The sequence below is a fragment of the Heterodontus francisci genome, chromosome 11, assembly GCF_036365525.1.
Source record: "Heterodontus francisci isolate sHetFra1 chromosome 11, sHetFra1.hap1, whole genome shotgun sequence".
NCBI lineage: Eukaryota > Metazoa > Chordata > Chondrichthyes > Heterodontiformes > Heterodontidae > Heterodontus > Heterodontus francisci.
The window spans coordinates 89213054-89239711 of record NC_090381.1 but is presented as its reverse complement, the minus strand read 5'-3'; the positions used below and the strand labels follow the sequence as shown (position 1 = coordinate 89239711).

At 41.9% G+C, this 26658-nt stretch overlaps 1 protein-coding gene across 11 annotated transcripts in view; it reads left to right on the top strand.

The window, feature by feature from the left end:
* The window catches only part of dlg1b (discs large MAGUK scaffold protein 1b), a 438658-nt gene that overhangs the window by 358466 nt on the left and 53534 nt on the right, over positions 1–26658 (top strand). For all 11 annotated transcript variants that reach the window (XM_068042457.1, XM_068042451.1, XM_068042454.1 and 8 more), the window contains 2 exons: positions 2332–2446; positions 17547–17723. In XM_068042457.1, coding sequence (XP_067898558.1) covers positions 2332–2446; positions 17547–17723 — 292 coding nt within the window. The remainder of the gene's footprint in view (positions 1–2331; positions 2447–17546; positions 17724–26658) is intronic.

The following is a 26658-nucleotide window of genomic DNA, read 5'->3' as shown; positions in this document are numbered from 1 at the left end:
ATTGGTGTGCGTATCATACTGCAAAACCTTCCTGCAGAATGGGTGTACTTGAAATTTGCAAACTGCATCATAGAATTGCAGCATTTACTCTTTAGAAATGTGCTTTATGCTGCTTGTAATATTTGTTCAACACAGCTCAGAAGAATGGTATTAAATAAGACATGGTTTCAAAAGCCCAACACAAGTTGCAGGTTCCAGACACCATAATAAATGTAAAATGTGAGTGGCAATGGCAAATAATTCAAAATATTCTTTGTATCTAATTCAGTTTTTTAAGAAGTGCTGTTATATTGTTTAAAGTTAATGAGTATGGGATTATTTTCATTTTCTATATTGATCTCTTCTTGTGAACGAAGATTAAATCTGAAAGATTTGTAGCAGTAAAATTCTAGATCAACTTCAGAAATGTCGACAGCTGGTCTATTCAATTTCATTCTCTGAAATGCTAAGATTTTTTTCAGTTAGCAATGCAGAGATTGCAAAGTTGTCTGCAATGCATGCAGTGCCATCTTCTAATTATAGAACAGTGAAATTATTCAGTGCAGCATTTAGTTTTTTTTCTTCTTTTCAGTCCTGCTTACATTTATAGTATTCGTGACTAAGTGTTGATGTTCAGAAATTTTCCTTGAATTATTTTCACCTGTTTTCCCTGGTTCAGTTATTTAACATCAGCTGTTAGCCCTTTGTGAAATACCTAGTGTTAAGATATGACAATCCATTAATGGTTAACTGGAAGTGAGTTGCAGACAGTTTAAATTGAGAAGTTCACATGAACTATGCTAAGGTGGTTGTTACAACCGGGTGAGAAAGGTGTCTCGGGTTCCCCCTCAGCCTTCACCTGGTCTTACCGTGACAGGGTTTAATTTTAAACACACTCTTATTTTAGCTCCCCCTTGGTGAATCTTTGTTCACTGCTTTCCAATTATAAGGCAAAGAAACCAGCAGAAACAGGTTTTCTTAGGTTTAAAGAAGAAAGGTTGAAATTTATTAAACGCTAATTTGATTAACACCTATGGATACATGACGCGCCCACTCAAGCATGCATACGCGATACACATGCAAGTAGAGACAGAACAGAGCAGAAGAAATGAAGTCGAAAAGTTTTTGAGACGTTCTCTGAAGAGGGTTTTTGTTACGGATCTTCGAGTTCACTGTATAGTCCTTGATTGTAGGTAGAACCTGCTTTTCATTGGGGCCCAGTATTATTCTTAAACCTTGCTCATTGTAGGGGACTTTTCTCTCTCAGGATTCATGTGTCTTCAGTAAATTTGCAGTTCCGTGAGAAAGAGATGGGAGCAGACAGGGGAGATCTCAGTCCAGGAGCAAACAGTCTTTCTGCTCAAACTTTCTGTGGCTAGTTCAAAAAATCCTGGAACAGCCAGTCAGTCATGTGACCAGCTGGTCTAACCAGTCCTGGCCCTTGTGGATTGTATCCTCCTTCGCAGGCCCTGGAATGCGCTTTCTCACCTTTGATGTCTGTTAATATGTAAATGTATTTTTCCAGTCGTGCCTGGTTTGTTTAATAAGTCATTTCCTCACTGCAGCAACAGTTTAAAATCAATGTTCATATGACAGAATTGGTGTCTCTCATTCTTGGCAGGTGAGGGTTCTGCATGACATGGTTTATAACTATCTTTGGAGCCCCAAGATGATGCCATCCTTTAATATTCGCATAGTAATTTGCTTTACACATGGCCTTATTTTGTGCTGTTATTTTGTCAATAATGGCAGTTGTTTCTGATAGCACCAGTCAATGTGCTGTACATCCCTAATGCACCATGGCTTCCATGAAAGAGGATTAATTGTCGTGTCATTACAACTCATTCTTCAAGAAATAATCGAAACTTTACTATCAAGCAATTTTATTTCCAATATACTTCACAATGACTCCACACAAATTAGTGTCTGGATTCAACAGATCTCTAAACTGATATATTGTTAATGATATGTGTTGATAGCTATGAGTAATTTCTGAATAACAATGAAGTGGAAATTAATCCATCTCCAGAGATCATTTAACTTTGCTTCCATTGTAATTGATAGATGTTTCTGTTCTCATTGTGTCCTAACTTCTGTACCAAAGGTAGAGCGACATTGAGTTAATACTGTATCTGCTTGCACAAGTTCGAAAGCGTGAATAATACGTTGATTGGCTAATAACCTGTGCTCCACAAATTAAACTATTAACTTTGACTAATGGTCATGGTCAGTCATCAAGCAGTGGCAGTTGCTTTTATTTAGAGAGGAGCTGTGATGTGTTTTCTTAGCTTAGCCTGTAAGTGTGCAAGAGAAATACACACTGATTTTAGAAATCTTTCTTTTTTTCTCCAGAATACAGCAGATTTGAAGCCAAAATCCATGATCTACGGGAGCAGATGATGAACAGCAGCATTAGCTCAGGATCGGGGTCACTGCGCACCAGCCAGAAGCGATCCCTTTATGTCAGGTAAAAAAACAAAGGAAAACTGATGCTCCACTATTGAAAAGGGGGCCTATTGCGTGCTGTGCTCTTTTTAACTACAAACTGTTCTGTGCTGCTGTACAGTTCCCAAATGTCTTTAATCCTCACTTGAAATCTTTAAGACTCTGCTGTTTCCGTTCCCTGTGCATTGAATATTTCAAGAAATGTCTGAGAGTATCGTATGCTTGACATCAAAGGAGGAAATTTTGTTTCGGAAATCCATTTACATATATAAATATGTAGAATTCTTGTAGTTTGCTAACAACTTTAATGGTGCCATGTTGATTATTTTTCATTCTGTTGAGTGAATGATCTTTCACTGACCTGCAACTATTTTCCAGAAAATGCTTTATCACAATTAATTATCACCAGTTGAACTGGATGCTAGTTTAATTGTTTTAAAAGTCCATTGGATCACATTCTGATTCAACGAAGAGTGGAAAGTTGCGATAATACTACACCTGCTGCAATGTCTTGTGAAATTTATGCCCTCTGATTTTTTTTTCTCTTCATGTTGCACCTCATGAGTCGTGCTCCTTCAGGCAATTCTCTTTCATAAACTTTACCACCTCTGTGTCTGCTCTTCACCTGCTAACTTGCTTAAGATTTTTCCAAACACTGTTGTTAGTTTAAAAAAAAAAATTTTCATTGACCATTTTTGAATATGATACTATTGATGTGCAACCACTTGATGCATTTATTTGCGAATTGCAGAGAATCTGTTTCATTCATAAAATGCTGGGCACTTGTGAATACTGTCCACAGAAAACAAAGATTGCCAAGAGAAACATTACTGCTACGTCAGTCCAGCATGGTGCCATAGATTTGTTGTACAGCACAGATCGATTCTTTTTTTTTAAAAAAAAAGCTATCCTTACATAAAATGTAGATTTGTTTTTCATTTTGTCATGATTTTTATTTTTAAAAGTAGGTGTACAGTTACTTAATTACACCAGTTAATTTTAAATGTTTTTGAAGACTGTTTCAGGGTTGAGCAAAAAAGGAAAGTTTAAAAAGGTAAGATGAAGGAAAGCAAATGTTGCTTTAGGCATAAATATTGGCCAGGACACAGCGGAGAGCTCCCCTCCCCCCCACATTTTCACTTCTCTTTTCTGTATACTGTTCCCTGTGTTAATCAGTGAGCAAGTGAATTGCTCCCAACATCATTCCACTTCCATTTTTTCACCTTGCATTTTAGGGAAGGTGCTTCATGAACGTTCAGCTTCAGTGCAGTGCAGTGTAAGATTCGAAACCTAACAAGATGAGGGTATGGTGCCTGTGTCCCCAGGTATTTTTGCTTTAATGTACAAGTTGCATTTAACCCAAAGCCATTGAATTGAATTATAACCCTGCCAGTTGAATTGCCTAAGCAAGTGTTACTTTTTTTGTCTGCCTATTTTCTCCTTGCCTGAAGGTGATTCTTTATACAATTCCATCGATACTATATACATTCTGGTGCCTCACTAAAGTCATTATTCATGTGTAAGCCATGATGGTAAGTAGTGGTAGCCGACTCAAATGCAGTGGTATCAAGGCTGAACCTAATCATGTCCATGAATGATATCTCCATAAGTCTACAGGTAGTCAGCTGTAGGAAACACTAGACAGGGTTTTCATTCCTCAATAATCAATGGGCATTGAGTCAACTGTGCCGCACTGATAGATCAAATAACTTCAGCATAGACCGTGCCTTGGACCTGAAATCTTTCTGGTTTAAAATGCTCAAATGTTAGGTGAATAAATTAGCTGAGCTTTAAAAACAGATGTCTTTCCATAGTGAGCCAGGGACATTAGAAGCCATGGTACCAGAGGTAGTGAAAAGACTAAACTGTGCTCCTTGGAAAAGGTCCAGGACTTTTATAATCATGAAAATAATTTGTGTAAATGTTCTTGGATTGTACAGGGCAGAGACAAAACCATTTTAATGAGGGCAGCTGTTATTTACCTGACACATTCTGAGGGAACTGGGAAATGGAGCTTTACATTTATGTTCAATATGTTAATGTGAGAATATCCAACAGCAATCTTTGAAAAATCAGATTAACTTTTTATCAGAGTAAGTGCAATACCTATCCTGTCATCTTCCTGTTAGTTGATGGTGAATGTTTAAATAATACGCACCCATCTGATGACATGCAATTTGCTGGGGACGCAAAAATACCTGGTCTGTCATCACTGATTGTATAAACAGCAATATTGATACTAAATTATCAGGAAGGTCATAGCCAGGATTTGTTTGTGTCAGAATTACATAAGAGTGCATCTGTCTGAATATTCAGAGCTTTAAATGAACACTGGCACGCTAGACTGAGACGAGTAGTTGTTTTTCCAGAAATCCACAAACCACTAAGGTGCTGATCTACCAGAGTACATAGTAAGGCTAAATGTACTCAGTTTTTTATTTTTGTTCTGAACTGGCTTTAGGTATTTGCAAAACCCGTGGCTGCTGGTGAAGGAGAGGAAGCTAGAGGAACTGTTGCCGTCTGCACTATGAATATACAGAAAACCCTCTTGTTCAGTAATCTTATCAGAAGTAGTTCCAAAATAACTAAGCTATTGAAACAAATAGCTGGTATAGAAAATTCTTTCACATATTTCATTATGATTGGCTGATGAATTGGTAAACCAAATTTATAACTGATAACTAGGTGTCAGCAACATTTCATCAGCAAAAGGCAGCCTTCGCTGTGAAAGGAACAGTTGACCTAAGTTAGAGTGGGCAGTTTCTCACCTAGTGAATAATGAAACATTTCATGGTTCTTCGCATAATAATGAAAGGATTAAGGATGGAAAAAGCAACATATTTATAATCTATTAGTTCGAAATGCCTCTCTCAAAGATGGTACAAAGGGCATTTGAGTGAAGTAGTTTCCTAACAAATTGATTTTTGATTTTGAAAGTATTTTGGTTCATATTTTTAGTGTGCTAATGGTGTCAAATGTCCACTACCAGCAAAATATTGGCTAACTAGTGTAGGGTTATATGCAGACGTTGTACTGCTTGAATCAATGCATGTGATGGTACTATTCCAAAAATTATTACAATGTGTCCAGAATGGAAGACAGCAAAAATATTAAATCCATCTAATAAAACCTAAACAAGGAGTTACATTTTCTGAGACTGCAGTAGTAGCATGGGCCCTCGAGGGGCAACAGTGTCAGGAAATTGGGTCTGTGACATCACTTGCCCAATCTTCTGGCTGCCAGTTTTGTGGGTAACTTGAACATTCAAATTTGGTGTCTCACCCAAATTCCAGTGGTGGACAAGGGACTGACTATTGCTTGTGAGATGAAGTGACACAGAACGGTTCCTGGTACCTGGCCCAGTCAAGCAGGCCTCCTGAAAGTAGGTAGATGCTGTTTTGTTTTTCTTCTCCCCTGTCGACATTTAAATAGAACAGAATTTAAACTGTATGCTTCAGATGATAATGAAGCAATGAAGGGCTAACAAGTGAAGATCCAATGCCACCTCAGGCATTCTGGCCACCCCTATCATGACACTGCTATTACAATGATAGGCTTTTAGGTAAATTGTCTGCCTTGGTTCAGCATCGCTAATCGCATCCCTTGCGAGCCAGCACTGGACTAAACTTCTTCCAATTCCACCAATCAAGCCTTAAAAATAGAGCAAATTGATGTGTGACAGCAGTTTATAAAAAAGAATAAGCCCATTGCTCGGGTTCTTAGATTCTGGCCATGCTTTCCTGCTGCAGCTCCTTATTTGGCTGCTCAGATCATTATCTCCTCACCGCCCTGCCTGTGCGCCCCCTCCCTCAATGTCCCTTTCCCTGTCGGGGGGGGGGGGGGGGGGTGGGGTGGATGAGCTTCAGCTCAACAGCATTTCTACAACAGCCTCATTAGCTGAACTGTGGTTCTCATGTCATGAATGTGCTTCCATTGTTAATATTATTTGAGGACTTGTGTGTGAAAGACTGGAAGATATTTGAGAAGATACTGGACTTGTTTTTTTGTTTTAAAAAGCTCACTAGAAGGACACTTGGGACTTTGTTTAAAAATAACCACAGGAAGTCACATATCTTAATCTAAGTAAACAGCAGGGGCCATACTGACTATTGCAGTTGTTTACAGAGAAGTGACATGTCTAGATTTATGCTGGTCAGGGGTTGTTTTGTTTTTGAACTGTTTGAATGGGCAGTTGGGCTGCAAGCCTGCTAAGTGAGAGAGGCCACCAGTTCATCCTGTTCCACCTCTTTGAGAACTCTGAGAATCCAGCATGAGAACTGGAGAAACTGATGCAGCATTTCTCCTGAGAAGTTTCTGCAAGACTTTCTCTCGCCATCTCCTGAACGAACTGCTTCTGAAAAGATCCCAATGACCACTGCATGTGTCTAGTGACACCTGTTTACGTGTATCCGGACATCAGACCAACTGGAACATTCTATATCTTATCCTTTTTCTTCAAGAACTAACTAGTACTTGTCCAAAGTAATTTTTTTTTGGTACAGTTGATCTCTGTAGAGAAAGGTTCTTTATTTTTCCTTTAACTGATGAGTGTGTACGCGCCTGTGTGTTGGGTTATTTAGAAGGGAATATGTTTATACTTTCATATTTCAACCTGTGTTATAAGCTTTTCATCTTTATTGAATGAGTCTTGTTTTATAATATAATAATTTTGTTGGTTATTAAAGAAACCTAGTTTGTAATTTTTATTCTGAAAGTAAAATAGATAAAGTATATAATTGGCTACACCAGTAACTGGGTAAAGCATTTAAATATATATTGTTACCTGTTGGGAAGTGGAACTAGAGAAAGAACGTGCATTTCTCCAGCTTCAGTCATAACACATGTGGCCACGTGAGCTGCATGGAAGATGGTAAGATCCCCAAGGAGGTATTGTACAGCGAGCTCATCACTGGTATCAGACCCACCGGTCGTCCATGTCTCCACTTTAAAGACGTCTGCAAACGTGACATGAAGTCCTGTGACATTGACCACAAGTCACGGGAGTCAGTTGCCAGTGATCGCCAGAGCTGGCGGACAGCCATAAAGGCGGGGCCAAAGAGTGGCGAGTCGAAGAGACTTAGCAGTTGGCAGGAAAAAAGACAGAAGCGCAAGGAGAGAGCCAACTTTGTAACAGCCCCAACAACCAATTTTATTTGCAGCGCCTGTGGAAGAATCTGTCACTCTAGAATTGGCCTTTATAGCCACTCCAGGCGCAGCTCCACAAACCACTGACCACCTCTAGGCGCTTACCCATTGTCTCTCGAGACAAGGAGGCCAAAGAAGAAGTCATAACACATAATTGAGGGCTCGCCTGGGATAACCCAAAGTCGATGAAGTGCAATTATAAGGGGGGTAATAGTAGTTGAAAAGGGGGAAAAGAAAAATGCCAGGTTTCTTGTACATTAGAGTAAAGCTTACACTACTGGAATGGCTAATTTTGATCCAATTGCATTTGTTCAGCAGCCTGGAATAGATAATGATTCTTAAAAGGCATTGTTCATTAGTGAGCTGTTAAGTGTGGTGGAGCATTTGAAGCTACATATTAGATCAATAGCTAGGAGACCGGAAATTCAGGGACTCGTGGCCAGACAGCTGAAGATTGAAGTGAAAGAGCTAGAGGGACGAGTGGAGTCAGCAGAAGACACTAACACTAGCACAGATTCAGTTAATCATGAAGTTAGGACTAGAATTTTAAGACGGAGGAAGGGAGCGAGAAAAAGAAAGGAAAAAGGAAAAAAAAGAGAGGAAAGGGAAAAAGAGCATTTCAACGGGAGCAAGCAGAGCAGCAGGAGTGAGAAAGGGCACAAGAAAGAGAGGAAAGGGAATTCCAGGTTAGAAGGCTGGAACTAGAAAAAAAGGATGCCCTTGACCCCGATGAAAATTCGAGTGGGGAAAGACCTGACTCCAACCCTGGACCCAGTGGAGAGCTATTTAAATTTGTGCAAGCCCTAAGTTTGCGGAAAGGGACGTGGAGGCAATTTTCATTTCTTTGGAAAAGCTAGCTAAACAGATGAGGTGACCAAAAGAAAACTGGATGCAGCTCATGCAAAGCAGGTTTATGGGCAGAGCTCATGAACTTTATGCTATGCTTTCTGAAGAGGCTTCTGCAGTTTGAGATGGCAAAAAAGGCCATTCTCGCTGCTTATGAGTTGGTCCCTGAAGCTTACAGGCATAAATTTCAGAACCTCTGGAAACAGCCTGGGCAGACTTGTGTAGAATTTGAGAGGGTAAAGCAAATTAACTTTGATCGTTGGATACCGGCACTGAAGGTAGAGGCCACATATGAGACCCTTGGGGAACTAATTCTCCTGGAAGAATTTAAAAATTCGCTCCCTCCATTAGTAAGAACCCTAATGGAGAACGAGAAGGTTTCAACAGCCAGACAGGCAGCTGAGATCGCTGATGATTACCAGCTTGTTTACAAGCCCAAATTCTTTGTCCGTCACCCTCAGTAGCCCAAGAAGGATAGAAGGTGGGAGGGGGAAAGGAAGGCCTGAATTTCTGTTACACATCCTGCTTGGCAATTGAAATGCTTCACCTGAATGACATCCTTCGTGCTGCTGAGCATCTCAAGATGGAGGAAGTTATTAGCCTGTGTAAACAGATTCAGCTTGAAATGGAAATTAAGAAAGAAAACTGTGATGACAGGTCAAATAATTTAGCTAGCAAAGCCCATTTTTGTACTTCAAATAAACTTGTCGACCAGCAAAGTTGCAAATAAAAAGACCTTTGACTGGGGACAAGGGACAGCTGGAAACGCCCTGGATCATTTCCTCAGGCCTGAAAGGAAGGTGCTGAGGGCGGGTGAGGTCCAAAAGCCTAAGTACTTCCATTGCCACAGTATGAATTTCATGGGCTATCCTTAATATTTCCCGCCGATACTAGGGCGGTACCACTATCTGGTGAACAACCGTCCATTCTTTGTCCGTAGATCTGTGAGGAGGTAAACCAATGGGACTTATTGGGGTATACAAGGCCACTGCAGAGAAAGGGGCCCTGATCGAGAGTATGACAGACCACGTATCTCTGACTGCAGCTGTAAGGTCAAGTACAAAAACCGCTGTGAATGCAGGGGACGTGAGCAAGATACCTGACAGCTACAGGAAATTCTTGTCAAAAGGAAAAGTAACTCCCTATCCCTCAAGTGAGGCAGGTAAACCTGTAGTTATGCTTAGGGATACGGGAGTCACGCAAACACTTTTGCTGGGGAAAGACTTGGCTTTTCCACCAGAGAGCACATTGAATGCCAAGGTTTTAGTGAATGATATCGGCAGGGAGTATATACCTGTATCTTTGTATCGGGTGCACCTGGATTGTGACCTGATGTCTGCAACGGTAACTGTTGGAGTTGTCCATGTTTTGCATGTAAACAGAGTTGACCTACTCTTGGGAATGATTTGGCCTGAGCAAAGGTAGTAGTCATGGAAAGACTAAGTGAAGTCAAGGAGACAGCAGTTGCAGGAAAAGGTTCCAGGAATGACCCGAGTAATGGCTAAAGAAGTTTCATGGTCAGAGGTAAAATTAGCACTTCGTCTATCTGAAACTTACTTTGAGGACTTGGATAATCCGAAGGAAATGTTCAGTAAGTCTTCTCTGAACAAGACTCAGCAAGTCGATCCAGAGGTAAATAAAGTGACGCAATTGGCTCTAACTGAAGCTGAGGCAAAGGGAGTTCCAGAAGGCTACAATATTAAAAACGGGATTCTGATGAGGAAGTGGAGACCTCCTCACAGATCTGCGGACAAAGAATGGGCAATTGTTCACCAGATAGTGGTACCACCCAAGTATCGACAGGAAATGTTAAGGATAGCCCATGAAATTCATATGGTGGGAAGTGGGGATCTGGAAGACCCAATCACGTATGAGTCAACATTTTTACTGGCCAGGTCTTTTCAAGAACATGGTGCAGTTTTGCAAAACGTGTCATACATGCCAGGTTGTGGGAAAACTGCAACTTTCCATAAAACCAGCACCTGTAATTCCCACCAGTTTTGGGGAGCAATTCAGTAGGGTGTTGGTAGACTGTGTGGGGCCTTTACCAAAAACAAAAACGGGGCACCAATATTTACTCTCTATTAGGGATGTGGCTACTCGGTTCCCAGAGGCCATTCCCTTGAGAACAATTTCTGCTAAGGTAGTGGTGGAGAAGGTAACTCTGATCTTCACTCAATATGAATTACTGATTGAGATCCAGTCAGAACATGGTTCCAATTTTATGTCTAAACTTTTTCAGAAAGTTATGAGTAATCTGGGGTAACACAGTTGAAGTCCTCAGCATACCACCCACAGACACAACGGGCTTTAGAAAGGTACCATCAGACTCTCAAAACAATGATCAGGGCTTACTGTCATGAATATCCCCATAATTGGGACAAAGGGCTGGAATTTCTTTTGTTTACCACCAGGAGTTCACCTAATTAGTCTACTGGTTTTAGTCCTTTTGAATTGGTTTATGGACATGAGATAAGAGGTCCTCTGAAACTAATCAAAAGAGAGGTTTTTTAGAACAGAGGCACAAATCTCTGTTAGATTATGTATCTATGTTCCGGGAGCAGCTCACAACTGCCTACAAAGTTTCTCAGGAACACCTTAAAAGCTACCCAGACAAGCATGCCAAGACCCGAACATTTCAACCAAGGAATGATGTGCTAATATTACTGCCTTTACAGGGTGAACCGCTAAAAGCATGGTTCAGTGGTCCGTATAGCGTATTCAAAAGAATTAGTAAATTATTTGATGACACCCCAGATTTCTGGATAAAGAATTGACTGTGTCACATCAATATGTCGAAACAAAATCACTGCCAGGAGGGGGATAAGCAAGCACAGGTATGTCAGCAAGTAAGGACAGTGAAGGACGAAAGATATAGTGAGGATGAGGCAGAAGGAGGCCCAGACAATTCCTGAAGTGAAACTTCTACTATCCAGTTAGCTAAAACTGAATTGTTAGGGAGATTAGACACTATGCTTTCACAATCATGTTAGTGCCTAAGCCTGACTATTCAACTAGATTTTGCATAGACTACAGAAAGGTTAATGCAGTAACAAAGGCAGACTCCTACCCAATTCCTTGCTTGGAAGACTGTGTTAACAGAGTGGGCAGTGCCACGTTTATTAGCAAAATAGATTTGTTAAAGGGATACCGGCAGGTTCCTTTAACACTCCGAGCTAAAGAAATATCAGCCTTTGTCACACCAGACGGTCTTTTCCAATGCCGAGTGATGCCATTTGGGCTTAAAAAAAAATTCCCCAGCATCTTTCCAGAGACTAATGAACCAAGTGGTCGCCAGGGTTCCTAACTGTATGGTTTACCTTAATGATGTGCTGGTGTACAGTGACACTTGGAAGGACTACTTGGAACAACTAAAAGCTCTATTTAGAAAATTACAGTCAGCTGATTTGGTGATAAACCTTGCCAAAAGTGAATTTGCAGAAGCGTGGGTAAGCTACCCAGGGCAAGGACAAGTGTTGCCAAGAACAGCAAAAGTACAAGCATTGGTGGAGTTCCCTGCCCCTAAGACTAGACGAGAAATCATGAGGTTTTTGGGGATGTGTGGTTTCTACTGTAAGTTTGTACCAAATGTTAACATATTGCTGTTCCACTGACACATTTGCTACAAAGGAAAGCCACGGCAGTGTGGTCAGGAGAGTGCCAAGCATCTTTTGAGAGGCTGAAAGCAATTTTGATCAATGAATCAGTATTGGCTGCCCCAAATTTCACCTAAGCCCTTCAAGGAAGGAATTGATGCTAGTGACCTGGGGATTGGTGCAGTCCTGTTAGAAGCTGATGAATCGGACATAGTGGGGTACTTTTCCAAAAAGCTAAATTGACACCAAGAAAAATACTCCACAGTGGAAAAAGAAACCCTGGGCTTACTATTAGCTCTTGAACATTTTGAAGTGTATGTCTGCCACTGTTAGAGAGACACTGATATATGCTGATTATAACCCCCTAGCCTTTGTGGAAAAATTCAAAGCCAGAATGCCAGACTATTTTGATGGAGTTTACTATTGCAGCCCTTTCACTTAAAGATTATCCATAATGCAGGGGAAAACAATGTAATTTCTGATGATTTGTCTAGAATTTAACTTCGCTGTGAGTTATCTGAGTACAAAGATGGTACAGGGCATAGCTGTATTAGTTACAGGTAAAGAGTGAATAAGAATGTGTGTCAATGTATTTTAATATTTTTTCTTTTTTTTTTTGTCTGCACTTCATAATGAAAGACACTTAAGGGAGGGAGAGAGAAAACAGGGTGTTACAGACCTGTTAGCCTTACATCAGTCGTTGGGAAAATGCTGGAATCTATTCTAAAGGAAGTGATAAATGGGGACATTTGGATAATAAAAATCTGATTGGGCAGAGTCGCCATGGATTTATGAATGGGAAATCATGTTTGACAAACCTGTTGGAGTTTTTTGAGGATGTTACGAACAGAATTATGAAGAGAGACTGGATAGGCTAGGGTTGTTTTCCTTAGAGCAGAGCAGGCTGAGAGGGGACCTAATTGAAGTATACAAAATTGATAGGATAAATAGGAAGAAACTTTTTCCCTTCGCGGCGGGCTCAGTAACCAGGGGGCATAGATTTAAGGTAAGGAGCAGGAGGTTTAGAGGGGATTTGAAGAAAAATTTTCCCCCAGAGGGTGGTTGGAATCTGGAACACAGTGCCTGAAGGGGTGGTAGAGGCAGGAAGCCTCACAACATTTAAGAAGTATTAGATGAGCACTTGAAACGTCATAGCATACAAGGCTACAGGCCAAGTGCGGGAAAATGGGGTTAGATTGATTGGGTGCTTGATGGTCAATACAGAAGCGTTGGGCCGAGGGGCCTATTTCTGTGCTGTATATCTCTGACTCTAGAACTGATAAAGGGGAGTAGGTGGACGTGGTATACTTGGATTTTCAAAAGGCCTTTGATAAAGTGCCCCACAGGAGGTTGGTTAGCAAATTTAAGCACGTGGCATAGGAGGTAATAAACTGGCATAGATTAAGGATTGGTTAACAGGCAGAAAACAGAGAGTAGGAATGACCAGGTCATTTTCGCGTTGGCAGGCTGTGACTAGTGGGGGACCACAGGGATCAGTGCTTGGGCCCCAGCTGTTCACAACATATATCAATGATTTGGCTGTGGGGACCAAATGTATTTCCAAGTTTGCACATAACACAAAACAACTAGGTGGGAATGTGTATTGAGGAAGATGCAAAGCAGCCTCAAGGGGATTTGGAAAGACTTAGTGAGTGGGCAAGAACATGGCAGATGGGATATAATGTGGAAAAATGTGATGTTATCCACCTTGGTAGGAGGAACAGATGTGCAGAGTGTTTCTTAAATGGTAAGAGATTAGAAAGTGGAGATTAGAAAGGAACCTGGGTGTCCTTGTCAATAAGTCACTGAAAGCTCACATGCAAGTGCAGCAAGCAATTAACCAGGCTAATGGTATGTTAGCCTTTATCGCAAGAGGATTTAAGTACAGGAGTAGTGAAGTCGTGCTTCAATTGTATAAAACCTTGGTTAGACTGCACCTGGAGTACTATGTGTAGTTTTGTTTTAGTTTTAGAGATACAGCACTGAAACAGGCCCTTCGGCCCACCGAGTCTGTGCCGACCATCAACCACCCATTTTACACTAATTCCACATTACTACCACATCCCCACCTGTCTCTATATCTCCCTACCACCTACCTATACTAGGGGCAATTTATAAAGGCCAATTAACCTATCAACCAGCAAGTATTTGGCATGTGGGAGGAAACCAGAGCACCCGGAGGAAACCCACGCAGACACAGGGAGAACTTGCAAACTCCACACAGGCAGTACCCAGAATTGAACCCGGGTCGCTGGAGCTGTGAGGCTGTGGTGCTAACCACTGCGCCACTTTAGGAAGGATGTTATTGCCATAGAGGGAATGCAGCGAAAGTTCACCAGACTTGTTCCCGGGATGGCATGACTGTCCTATGAAGAGAGATTGGGAAACTGGGCCTGTATTCTCTAGAGTTTCGAAGAATGAGAGGTGATCTCATTGAAACCTACAAAATACTTAAAGGGATAAATGTATGTTGTGACCCATGGGTAAGTGGAACTAGAGAAAGAACGTGCATTTTTCCAACTTCGATCGTAACACTCACTTAAGTTCCTATGTTCGTATTTTAATCCCCCCTCTGCTCCCTCATTTTCCCACTCTTTTCACCTCTCTCTCTCTCTCTCTCTCTCTTTTCCCCCCACCCCCCACTTGGCCCACTGCTCCTCCCTTTCCATCTACTTTTTTCTCTTTCCCTCCCCTGCGCGCCCCCCCACCACCCACCCTTACTGCTACCTTCTCCCCGAGTCCCTTCTCTTCCTCAGGGTGTAATTACAGAATGACAATTTTACATGCACATTTATAATTGTGGATGCAGGAATTTATAACAGAAACATAACAGTATGGGGCAGAAACTTGCATTTATATCACGCCTTTCACAACCACCCGATGTCTAATAGTGCTTTACAGCCAGTGAAGTACTTTTAACGTGTTATAGCAAACACGGCAGCCAATTTGCACACAGCAAGCCCTGCAAACAGCAATATGATAATGACTAGATAATCTTTTTTTGTGATGTTGATTGAGAAATGTTTATTGGCCAGGACACCAGGAAGAACTCCCCTGCTCTTTTTTAATATAGTGCCATTGGATCTTTTACATTCACAGACAGGGCCTCGGTCTTTCCAAATGATGGCACCTCCAACAGTGCAGAACTCCCTCAGTACTGCACTGCAGTGTCAACCTTGATTTTTGTGCTCAAGTCTTGAAGTGAAATTTGAACTCGCAACCTTCTGATTTCGAATGTTACCAACTGAGCCACAGCTGACACGAGGGCAGAATATTTGAATTTAAGATGGCAGATTGAATTGCATCTGCATGCCCCTTTAGTGATTCACTGACATCTGATCCCACCTCACCCGAAGATGACACAAAGACACACCATGTATAAAGCCATGGGAAATCAACTAGTATTTACAACAATGAGCGAATTTATTATTGCCCTCAATATCAAGCCAGCAAAGGCAGTCCTGCACTAACCTTAGACATAAAATTGATTCTTGTTACACCGTTTCTAGTGGTGAGCTGCGGCCACAAATCTCTTGAATAGCTTAGAACCCTGTTGGTCTCAGCCTGACTGCTGCCTGGACTTCTCTCAACCACATTAACTCAGCAACCATTCATAGTTTCAGTTATGTAAGATGTTTGTCCCAGCTGCCCTGAGTGATCACTGCAGGGAAAACACCTTGCACAGCAACTGGGGAAAAGATACCAATGCCGTTGCATTCAGCAGGTATCAGTATATGAAAGACGCTTTGTATGAACAGCAACAAACCACAGATACATTAGTGTCCTTGGCATACCAGACAGTTATGTCATTTGTTGTAGCTTGAAAAAAAATGTTAGCAATAATACTTTAACTTATGTGTGCTTACTAGCAAGATACAATCCAAATAGATAAATAATTTACCATACACAATTGTTGTGACACCTGGCATCCATGTTTGTACACCTCTCCATCTGTACCTGGGCCATCTCACCTGTTATGACCACAGGTGAAGCTAGAAATTGTGAAAGTACATCCACCTGCCAATTGTTCAGGTGTGCAGTTGAGATGAAGGTGGAGATTGCTGTGTTGCCTGCATCTGGGGGAGGAAATTCATGGCAGACTCCTTGCCCAAAGTGACATGGTTTCCCACTACCTGGTATTTTCTAATTGGGATGTGTTTGTATTGCAGTGGTCTTGCACTCGAGGCGCTTGTGGGCCTCATTAAGGAGAGTGGAAAAAATGCAAATGAGTAGAATTCTCCATTCCCCTGCTGTCTCCACCCCACCCAACACTTTCCCCCCCACCAGCCCAGCCCCCACCAAGCACCTTGCATTTTCTGTCATATGCTTGAGAAATCTCATCACTAAAGGTGCATTTACAAACTCCCCTTCTGATTCTCAAAGAAAGCACCAAGCTTGGGAAATTAAACTGTGGTAAAGTGTACCATATTTGTGTTCTAAAGCCTGCAGATTGTAGGAGGAAGGGCAGAATTTGGAGATGCATGGATGAGGTAAAACGCGAGGTGGCGGTCAGCATTGATTTCAGTCTATTAACTTAGTGCCTACGCTTCACATGAACTGAGGTGAAGGGGTTTCTTCTATCTGCTTCCAAGGCATTTTTTATTTTAAAATGAAACATCCAGAGAAGTATGATCAAAGATAAAGTAAAGCTAACTTAGGATAACAAACGGGTTTCAAATCTGACAGATGGGAAGGAAGAAAGTAACTGGCTTGACCGCACACAACAATTCAAAATAGACTTAAATTGAGTTGGAAAGGACAGCTTTATATATTCTTGAATTATGATTAGAGAGCGACCATTAGCATCAGTCTCCTTGGATCAGCAAGCTATAGTTCTTTATTTTTAATTTTCTAATTTATTTTGAGTGTCTACTTGGGGAAAATTAACCAGGCGTTGTAAAGACTGAAAACAATTTTAGTTGAATGATCATTTTGCTGATCAAATAACTAGGTTGCTGAAGTACGCAGGTTTCATTACTATAATCTTTATTTGTGTTAGATTTGGCTCCCTTGGTACCGTTATACATTTTAAATGAAGATAAAACTTTAACTAAAATGAGGTGCAGAAAGCTTGAGAAATCTTGTAATATCTTGGGTTTAAAAAAAAGAAAAATCAGATCTCAAATAAAAATAGAAAATGCAGGAAATATAACTGAAGACCGACATTTTTGTAAGGTTGCAAAGATGTTAACAAAAGGGAAGAGGAGGGAAGAAAATCAACAGATACATCAGAGAGGCAAGTGATGAGTTAAATGTACCAGTTTGCCAGTCTGTTAATTTTCACCCTCCCCTATATATACATTTTTTCACAACCTTATTAAATTGCTTGTTCATCTTTGTCTTCAGTTTTGCTGACGAGTTACACATGTCAAATAATAGACTGTTTTCTTTTTGCAGATGCTGGCTCATCTTTATATTTCCAGGATTTTGTTTTTACTACAATATCATGTATGCCTAACATAGATGTAATATTTTATGATTTATAATTATTCTATCATTAAGATGTTGTGTTCTTCTCCTTTGTGTCACTTTTAGAGCCTTGTTTGACTATGACAAGACCAAAGACAGCGGTCTCCCAAGCCAAGGCCTTAATTTCAGTTTTGGTGACATCCTGCATGTGATCAATGCATCGGATGATGAGTGGTGGCAGGCTCGACAGGTAACGCCGGACGGCGAGAGTGAAGAAATCGGAGTCATCCCAAGCAAACGGAGGTGGTGACCTTGTCTCAAATTGGAATTTTGACATTTGGGTAGAATGTTTCTTTTTAAATGCAGTGTGCTCCTTAATGCAAAAAGATTGCAATAACATTTCGCCATTAAAATCAAATAATTTTTTTTTGGCAGCTTAAAAAGCAAATACAGTACACTATTCCCATTTTGATTAGTGGAAATAGTTTTGTGAATGATGTGAGAAAGGAAAGAGGCGAGCATTTTGAAAGCTGGAAGAGTACTTTGACTTCAAAGTGGTGAATTTATCTTGTGTGAGGGTGCACTGGTGGTCCAACCTGTAGGTGCTAATGTGCTGTGCAGCGGAGGGCTAAAATGGGTTTTATTGCCCTCAATCTTCCCAGTATTTCTTTACCTTAAAAAGATGTTGATCCTAGTTTCGCACTTGTTTTAATTGTTAATCTCAATATCTTCCACAATGGCATGTAAAAATTTGACACATATAAATGCTGCAAATGAACTTTATTACTGAAATTGAGCAGTTAACGTGGTGAAATAATCTAGACGTGAGCATAATTGAGTAGCTGTCCTAAACAATTTGTTTTAGAATTCACTTTGAAACTTTATGATGTCAAATGGTTGACATCGCATGATGTTACCAAACTGACGTCAATATGATCAGTGCCATTACCTCCTGTAGCTGTGAGTCCAAAGTTGGGTACTGCCCAAATCTAATAAGATTAAAGGAAATTAGCTTTTCTCTGAGGTCATATTCCTGGTTGTTTCAGCTTGTGTATAATGACATTGATTGTTCTTGTGGGAAGATGTAGGTAGAACAATGGTCCAACATGACCATTGCTAGCATTCTCTGCCATGAAGTGAGTTCACATTTTCCTATATCATGAATATTCAAACTTGTTCACAATTAGGGAAGAAAATGTTAGAAACGGTGACTACTCTCATGCACCTCCTAACATCCAATCAGAAATGATGAAAAATAACTAAAAGTAAATGAGTTGGAAAGACTCAGATTTTTATCTATTAATTTAAAATAGCCAAGTTTGCATTAGTTAAGGTGCATTAGATGTTTATAGCTTGAGAATACATGTATAAAGTAAAAGCAACAAAAGGGCTCCCTACATATCTAATTTGTTATCATTTTCTGTCTCATATTTACCAGCTATGGTATTCTGATTGTGGAAAATTATGCTGGCTATTGGAGAGACTGGTAATCGTAAGGGGCTATTTAATAAACACATTGGAAATCTGAAATAAAATTGCAATGTTTAAATACACAGTAGACTCTTCATATCTAGAAAGAAAAGACAGGTTAGTATTTCAGGTGTAGCCCCTTCATCAAAACTGAGAAATGATAAATGCACCTGACACTATGTGGATGCAAGAGAGAACATATGCCAGTTAGAGTTTGTGAAATTTAATTATATGATGGGAAACTGTACAGTTGATATTTCCAGATGTTAAAACATAGACAACTTACTCCTTTATTGCCTTAACAGGGGGCAAGGTTTCCTCCAACACCATATTCAAATGGTTGCTTGCCATGGAAACACTATAGCACAGAAGGAGGTCATTCAGCCCATCAAGTCCATGTCGACTCTCTGTTGAGCAATCTCATCAGTCTGATTCCCCCGCTGTATCCCCGTAGCCCTGTAAATTTATTTCCCTCAAGTGTCCATCCAATTTCCTTTTGAAATCATTCATCGTCTCGCCTCCAGCTTCCTCTCAGGCAGCAAGTTTCAGGTTGTTACTGCTCACAACATAAAAAAGTTCATCCTCACATCCTCCTGTATCTCTTGTCCAAAACCTTAAATCTGGGTTCCCTAATCCTTGAACTATCAGCACCACTTCTTGGATATTATGGAAAGCACCAGATTTATGTAAAACCATAATTATTATCCTGTTTTTAATTAGTGTAACACAAGTTAATGAAATCAGCATTTGTAGTGAACTCAGCAGATTTAATTTCCATTTGTTAAGTGTAGAACATAGGTCAGCACAAGCTAGTAACGTAATCAGTTGTCATTCTTGAAGTGGGTGACAGTAATTTCTTGTTTGCACTTTCTTGATGCATATTTATGAGGCAACGTAGTTTCAAAACCTGCCTTCTGCTGATCTAGTGTTTGTGGGCACAGGCTCACTTTGAATTCAGTGAATCCAGTTAGAACACTATGGTTGCAAGAGATGCTTAGTAAGTTGAAGCTTAGAGGGATTTGGTGGCACAACATTGTAAGAGATGTATTTCTGGCCTTGTGTTCAAATCCATCAGATAGGGTGTGGATGAACAGTTCCCTCCTCTTAACAGTAGATTTATTGGTATGTGGAAACTTTCCAGTAGCTCCAATGTAAAAGCGTTTCTTCATCTTTAATAACATTTGTAATGCAGCATTCCAGTCCTGTGGTCAGTTTGCAATTGGGATCAGAGTGAGAGCAATCTATTCATCAGTGCATCCTGCTAGTACAATGTCCTCAAACTTTACTTCTTGCATACCCCCTTCCAGATCTATCAGCCGTCCATGTGTCCCTACCAGCATGCAGGTTTAATAATTAACTCCTTTAATGTCCAACTATTGTACAAAATGTGCAAATTATAATACAGCTCAAGCAATGTCTTAATAGTACTACTCACCATTAATTTGACAGATGAGCTTGTTTGTTCAAGCACAGGTACATAATGTTTGGAGTGATAGTTTGAGTCGTAAGTTGCCTACACAAAGGCTTTGACGATACTTGGATTTCATTCCAGTGAGTGAAAATCCTCTCATGTAGGTAAGTAGTAGCTAATGGGATCAAAAGTTGACAGACCTGTTTGACAATTTGGGGAACTGCTTGCATTGGGACCCAAAATTCAGCCACTGCTTTTGTTCGAACTTGACCTTGAATCTGCTGTTAGTTAAGATGTCCAGGAGCTTCTCTTTTATTGGCAAGTCTTGCGGCATGGGTATTGCAGAAAAAAATTGTAAAAGTTTGTTGCGGACCCAGCTGTTTGTGTTTCATTCGCTGCAGGGCAGACCTCTCCTGCCTGTTTCACATGAAATCTAGGTTGACAGACTCGGCCGTTTAAGCTAAATCTGCTATTAATAATTAAGTCACCACTCTAATTTTACCCATTCCATCCTATTTGACATTTCCCAGAAAGATTTTCAGATACTGCAAATTTCAACTAGATGGACCATTTTTTTCCCCAGAAGCAAACTTTTTTTAAATTCAGTCCTGGGATTTGGGTGTCCCTAGCTAGCACATCATTTATTGCCCATCCCGAATTGCCCTCGAGAAGGTTGTGGTCAGCTGCCTTCTTGAACCGCTGCAGTCCATGTGGTGTAGGTACACCCACAGTGCTGTAAGGAAGGGAGTTCCAGGATTTTGACCCAGTGACAGTGAAGGAACAGTGATATAGTTCTAACTCAGGATGGTGTGTGGCTTGGGGAACTTGCAGGTGGTGGTGTTCCTATGCATTTGCTGCCCTTGTCCTTCTAGGTGGTGGAGGTCGTGGGTTAGGAAGGTGCTATCTAAGGAGCCTTGGTGCATTGCTGCAGTGCATCTTGTAGATGGTACACACTGCTGCCACTGTGCGTTGGTAGAGGGAGCGAATGTTTATAGATGGGGTGCCAATCAAGCGGGCTGCTTTGACCTGGATGGTGTTGAGCTTTGAGTGTTGTTGAAGCTGCCCATACAGGCAAGTGGAGAGTATTCCATCACACTCCTGACCTGTGCCTTGTATATGGTGGACAGGCTTTGGGGAGTCAGGAGGTAAGTTACTCGCCGCAGGATTCCTAGCCTCTGACCTGCTCTTGTAGCTATTCCATAGATTCATAGAGTTATACAGCACAGAAACAGGCCCTTCAGCCCACCGTGTCTGCGCCAGCTGTCAAGCCTAACTATTCTAATCCCATGTTCCAGCACTTGGCCCATAGCCTTGTATGCTATGGCCCTTCATGTGCTCATCTAAATACTTCTTAAATGTTGTGAGGGTTCCTGCCTCTGCCACCCCTTCAGGCAGTGTGGACCAGATTCCAAACACCCTCCTGGGTGAAATTTTTTTTCCTCAAATCCCCTCTAAATCTCCTGCCCCTTACCTTAAATCAGTGCCCCCGGTTATTGACACCTCTGCTAAGGGAAATAGTTTCTTCCTAACTACCCTATCTATGTCCCTCATAATTTTGTACACTTCAATCATGTCCCCCTTCAGCCTTCTCTGCTCTGAGGCAATCAACCCTGGCCTACCCAGTCTTTCTTCATAGCTGAAATGCTCCAACCCAAGTAAATATCATGGTGAATCTCCTCTGCACCCTCTCCAGTGCAATCACATCCTTCCTATAGTGTGGCAACCAGAACTGTACACAATACTCCAACTGTGGCCTAACTAGTGTTTTATACAGTTCCAGTTTCTGGTCAATGGTAACCCCCAGGATGTTGATATTGGCAGATTCATTGTAATGCCATTGAATGTCAAGGGGAGATGGTTAGATATTCTCTTGTTGGAGATGATCATTGCCTGACACTTGTGTGGCGCGAATGTTACTTGCCACTTATCAACCCAAGCTTAGATATTGTCCAGGTCTTGCTGCATTTCTACACGGACTGCTTCGGTATCTGAGGAGTTGCGAATGGTGCTGAACATTGTGCAATTGTCAGCGAACATCCTCACTTATCTTATGATTGAAGGAAGGTCATTGATGAAGCAGCTGAAGATGGTTGGGCTGAAAACACTACTCTGAGGAACTCCTGCAGTGATGTCCTGGGAGCTAAGATGATAGACCTCCAACAACCACATCCATCTTCCTTTGTGCCAGGTACGACTCCACCCAGCCCAGCGGAGAGTTTTTCCCCTGATTCCCATTAACTCCAGTTTTGCTAGGGTTCCTTGATGCCATACTCTGTCAAATGCTGCCTTGATGTCAAGGGCAGTCACTCTCGCCTCACTTCACCTCTTTTGTCCATGTTTGAACCAAGGCTGTAATGAGGTCAGGAGCTGAGTGGTCCTGGCGGAACCCAAACTGAGTGACAGTGAGCAGGTTATTGCTAAGCAGGTGCTGCTTGATAGCACTGTCGGCGACACCTTCCATCACTTTACTGTTGACAGGCCATACCTGGCCAATTTTCTGCATTGCTGGGTAGCTGCCATTGTTGTAGCTGTACTGGAACAGCTTGGGGCACGCCAAGTTCTGGAGCACAGGAATGTGCCGGATTGTTGTCAGGGCCCATAGCCTTTGCAGTATCCAGTGCCTTCAGTTGTTTCTTATTACGTGGAGTGAATCGAATTGGCTGAAGGTCATTTAGAGGTATGGTCATCATTAGACTAGCTTTTTTTTAAATTCCAGATTTATTAATTGAATTCATATTCCACCTTTGGCCTTGGTGGGATTCGAGCCCATGTCCCCCAGAGCAATACCCTGGGTCTCCGGGTTACTAGTCCAGTGACAATACCACTATACCACCACCTCCCCGCTGGTTTTAGTAAATGGAGTTTGCAACACTGGGTGTCATTTGGTCTTGTAACCACTGTTCTAATTGTTACAATAAGTGTATAAACACTGAGCCAGACTAAAAGTATTAATTACAATTGATGGTTTAAACAAGTACTTTCAATTTAAATCAAGCATTACATCAAACATCCAAATATTTAACATCCAAATTAATTAATTAAATAGAATAGAGATGGCTGCGATGTGTTGCAGCTGTAATATGTGGGAGCTGGTGGATGCCGGTGCGATCCACGGTGACCACATCTGCTTGAAGACCTTCGGCTCAGAGTTGATGATCTGGAGTCCGAGCTGCGAACACTGTGACACATCAGGGAGGGGAAGAGTTGCCTGGACACTGTTTCAGGAGACAGTAGCACCCCTTAGATTAATTACATCAAATTTGGACCGTGGTGAGGGACAGGAGGGTGTGACTGTGAGTGAGGCAGGTATGGGGATCCAGAATTTAGCTTTGGAGGAGCCTCAGGCAGTGCCCTTATCCAATAGGTACGAGGTTCTTGCTCTCAGTGTGGACGAGGCACAGGCTGCGGGGAAGATGAGCGAACTGACCACAGCATCATGGTTCAGAGCGCCATTCAAGTGGGGGGAGAAAATAGAAATATAGTAGTAATAGGGGCTAGCATAGTTAGGGGAATAGATACTGTTCTCTGCAGCAAAGACAGGGAGTCCCGAAGGCTGTGTTGCCTACCAGGTGCCAAGGTTAAGGACATTCCTTCCGGGCTGGAGAGCAACTTGGAGTGGGAGGGAAATGATCCTGTTGTTGTGGTCCGCAAAGGTACCAACAACATAGGTAGGACTAGGAAAGAGGTTCTGCTGAGGGACTATGAGCAGCTTGGGGCTAAATTAAAAAGCAGAACCTCAAAGGTGGTAATCTCCAGATTACTGCCTGAGCCACATGCAAATTGGCGTAGGGTAAATAAGGTCCTCAGTACCTTGCTCTATGGCAGCGAGGCCTGGACAACGTATGTCAGCCAAGAGCGACGTCTCAATTCATTCCATCTTCGCTGCCTCCGGAGAATACTTGGCATCAGATGGCAGGACCGTATCTCCAACACAGAAGTCCTCGAGGCGGCCAACATCCCCAGCTTATACACACTACTGAGTCAGCGACGCTTGAGATGGCTTGGTCATGTGAGCCGCATGGAAGATGGCAGGATCCCCAAAGACACATTGTACAGCGAGCTCGCCACTGGTATCAGACCCACCGGCCGTCCATGTCTCTGCTTTAAAGACGTCTGCAAACGCGACATGAAATCCTGCGACATTGATCACAAGTCGTGGGAGTCAGTTGCCAGCGTTCGCCAGAGGGGCTAAAGGCGGGGCTAAAGTGTGGCGAGTCGAAGAGACTTAGTAGTTGGCAGGAAAAAAGACAGAGGCGCAAGGAGAGAGCCAACTGTGTAACAGCCCCGACAAACAACTTTTTCTGCAGCACCTGTGGAAGAGCCGGTCACTCTAGAATTGGCCTTTATAGCCACTCCAGGCGCTGCTCCACACACCACTGAGCACCTCCAGGCACTTACCCATTGTCTCTCGAGATAAGGAGACCAAAGAAGAAATAAGATTAGAGAGGGAAACGCGTGGCTCAAAGATTGGTGTGGAAGAAATGGGTTCTGATTCACAGGACACTGGCACCAGTACTGGGGAAGGCGAGAGTTGTTCCATTGGGACGGGCTTCATTTGAACCATCCTGGGACCAGTGTCCTGGTGAACTTTATAACTAAGGTTGTAGATAGGGCATTAAACTAATTAATTGGGGGGAGGGTTCCTCAAAAAGAAACGAGAGCAGAGATGCAGCGTAGTGAAGAGCCGAACAGTAATTAAAGTGTGACAGGAAGGGACAGAAAATATAAGCAGGAAAGTGCAGCAGAAATTAGAACCAGAATGAGTAATAATGGTTAAAAAGTCGAAGCTTAAGGCTCTTTATCTGAATGCACGCAGCATTTGTAACTAGATAGATGAGTTGACGGCACAAATAGAAATGAATGAATATGACTTGATAGCTATTACAGAGACATGGCTGCAGGGTGACCAAGACTGGGAACGCAATATTCAAGGGTATTTGACGTTCCTGAAAAATAGGCAACAGGGAAAAGGAGGTGGGGTAGCTTTGTTAATAAAGGAAGGTATCAGTGCGGTGGTGAGTAATGATATAGGTGCAATAGATCGTGATGTGGAATCAGTTTGGGTGGAAATAAGGAATAGCAAGGGGGGGAAGTCACGGGTGGGAGTCGTCTGTAGGCCCCCAAAGAGTTGCCTCACTGCAGGACAAAGTATAAATTGGGCAATAATGGAAGCGTGTATGAAGGGCGCTACAATTGTCATGGGTGATTTTTAATCTGCATATTGACTGGACAAATCAGATTGGCAGAGGTAACCTGGGAGATGAATTTGTAGAGTGCATCAGGGATTGTTACTTAGAGCAATACGTTGCAGGACCTACCAGGGAACAGGATATTTTAGATCTAGTAATGTGTAATGAGGTAGGATTAATAAAAGATATTGTAGTTAAGGATCCTCTATGGGGTAGTGATCACAACATGGTAGAATTTCAAATTCAGTTTGAGGGCGAGCAACTCTGGTCTCAAACCAGTGTCCTCAACTGAAACAAGGGCAATTACGGAGGTATGAAGAAAGAGTTGTCTAAAGCGGGCTGGGAAAATAGACTAAGGGGACGGTCAGTGGATGAGCAGTGGCAGACATTTAAGCAGATATTTCATGACGCTCAGCAAAAATTTATCCCGGTCTAAGATAAGGACTCGATGAGAAGGATGAATCACCCGTGATTAACAGGCGGTCAAGGAGAGTATCCAATCAAAATCTAAGGCATACAAAGCGGCAAAAACTAGTGGTAGGCCTGAGGATTGGCAATTTTTTAGGAACCAACGGCAGATGACTGAAAAGCTAATAAAGAGGGAGAAAATTGATTATGAAAGTAAATAGGCAAGAAATATAAAAACAAACAGCAAGAGCTTCTACAGGTATATAAAAAGAGAGTAGCTAAAGTGAACATGGGACCCTTGGAGGGTGCGACTGGAGAATTGATAACAGGGAACAGGGAAATGGCAGATAATTTAAACCAATATTTTACATCAGTCTTCATGGTGGAGAACACTATAAACATCCCACAGATATCAGATAAGCAAGGAGCTAATGAGAGGAAAGATCTTGTTAAAGTCTCTATCACGAGGGACAAAATATTTGACAAACTAATGGGACTAAAGGCGGATAAGTCGCCAGGACCTGATGGCCTACATCCAAGGGTTTTAAAAAGTGGCTGCAGAGGTAGTGGAGGCATTGGTCGGAATATTCCAGAACTCACTGGATTCCGGGTGGGTCCCAGCGGATTGGGAAAACCGCTAATGTGACACCCCTGTTCAAGAAGGGAGGGAGACAAAAAGCAGGAAACTATAGGCCAGTCGGCCTAATATCGGTCGTTGGGAAAATGCTAGAGTCCATTATTATAGAAGAAATAGGACATT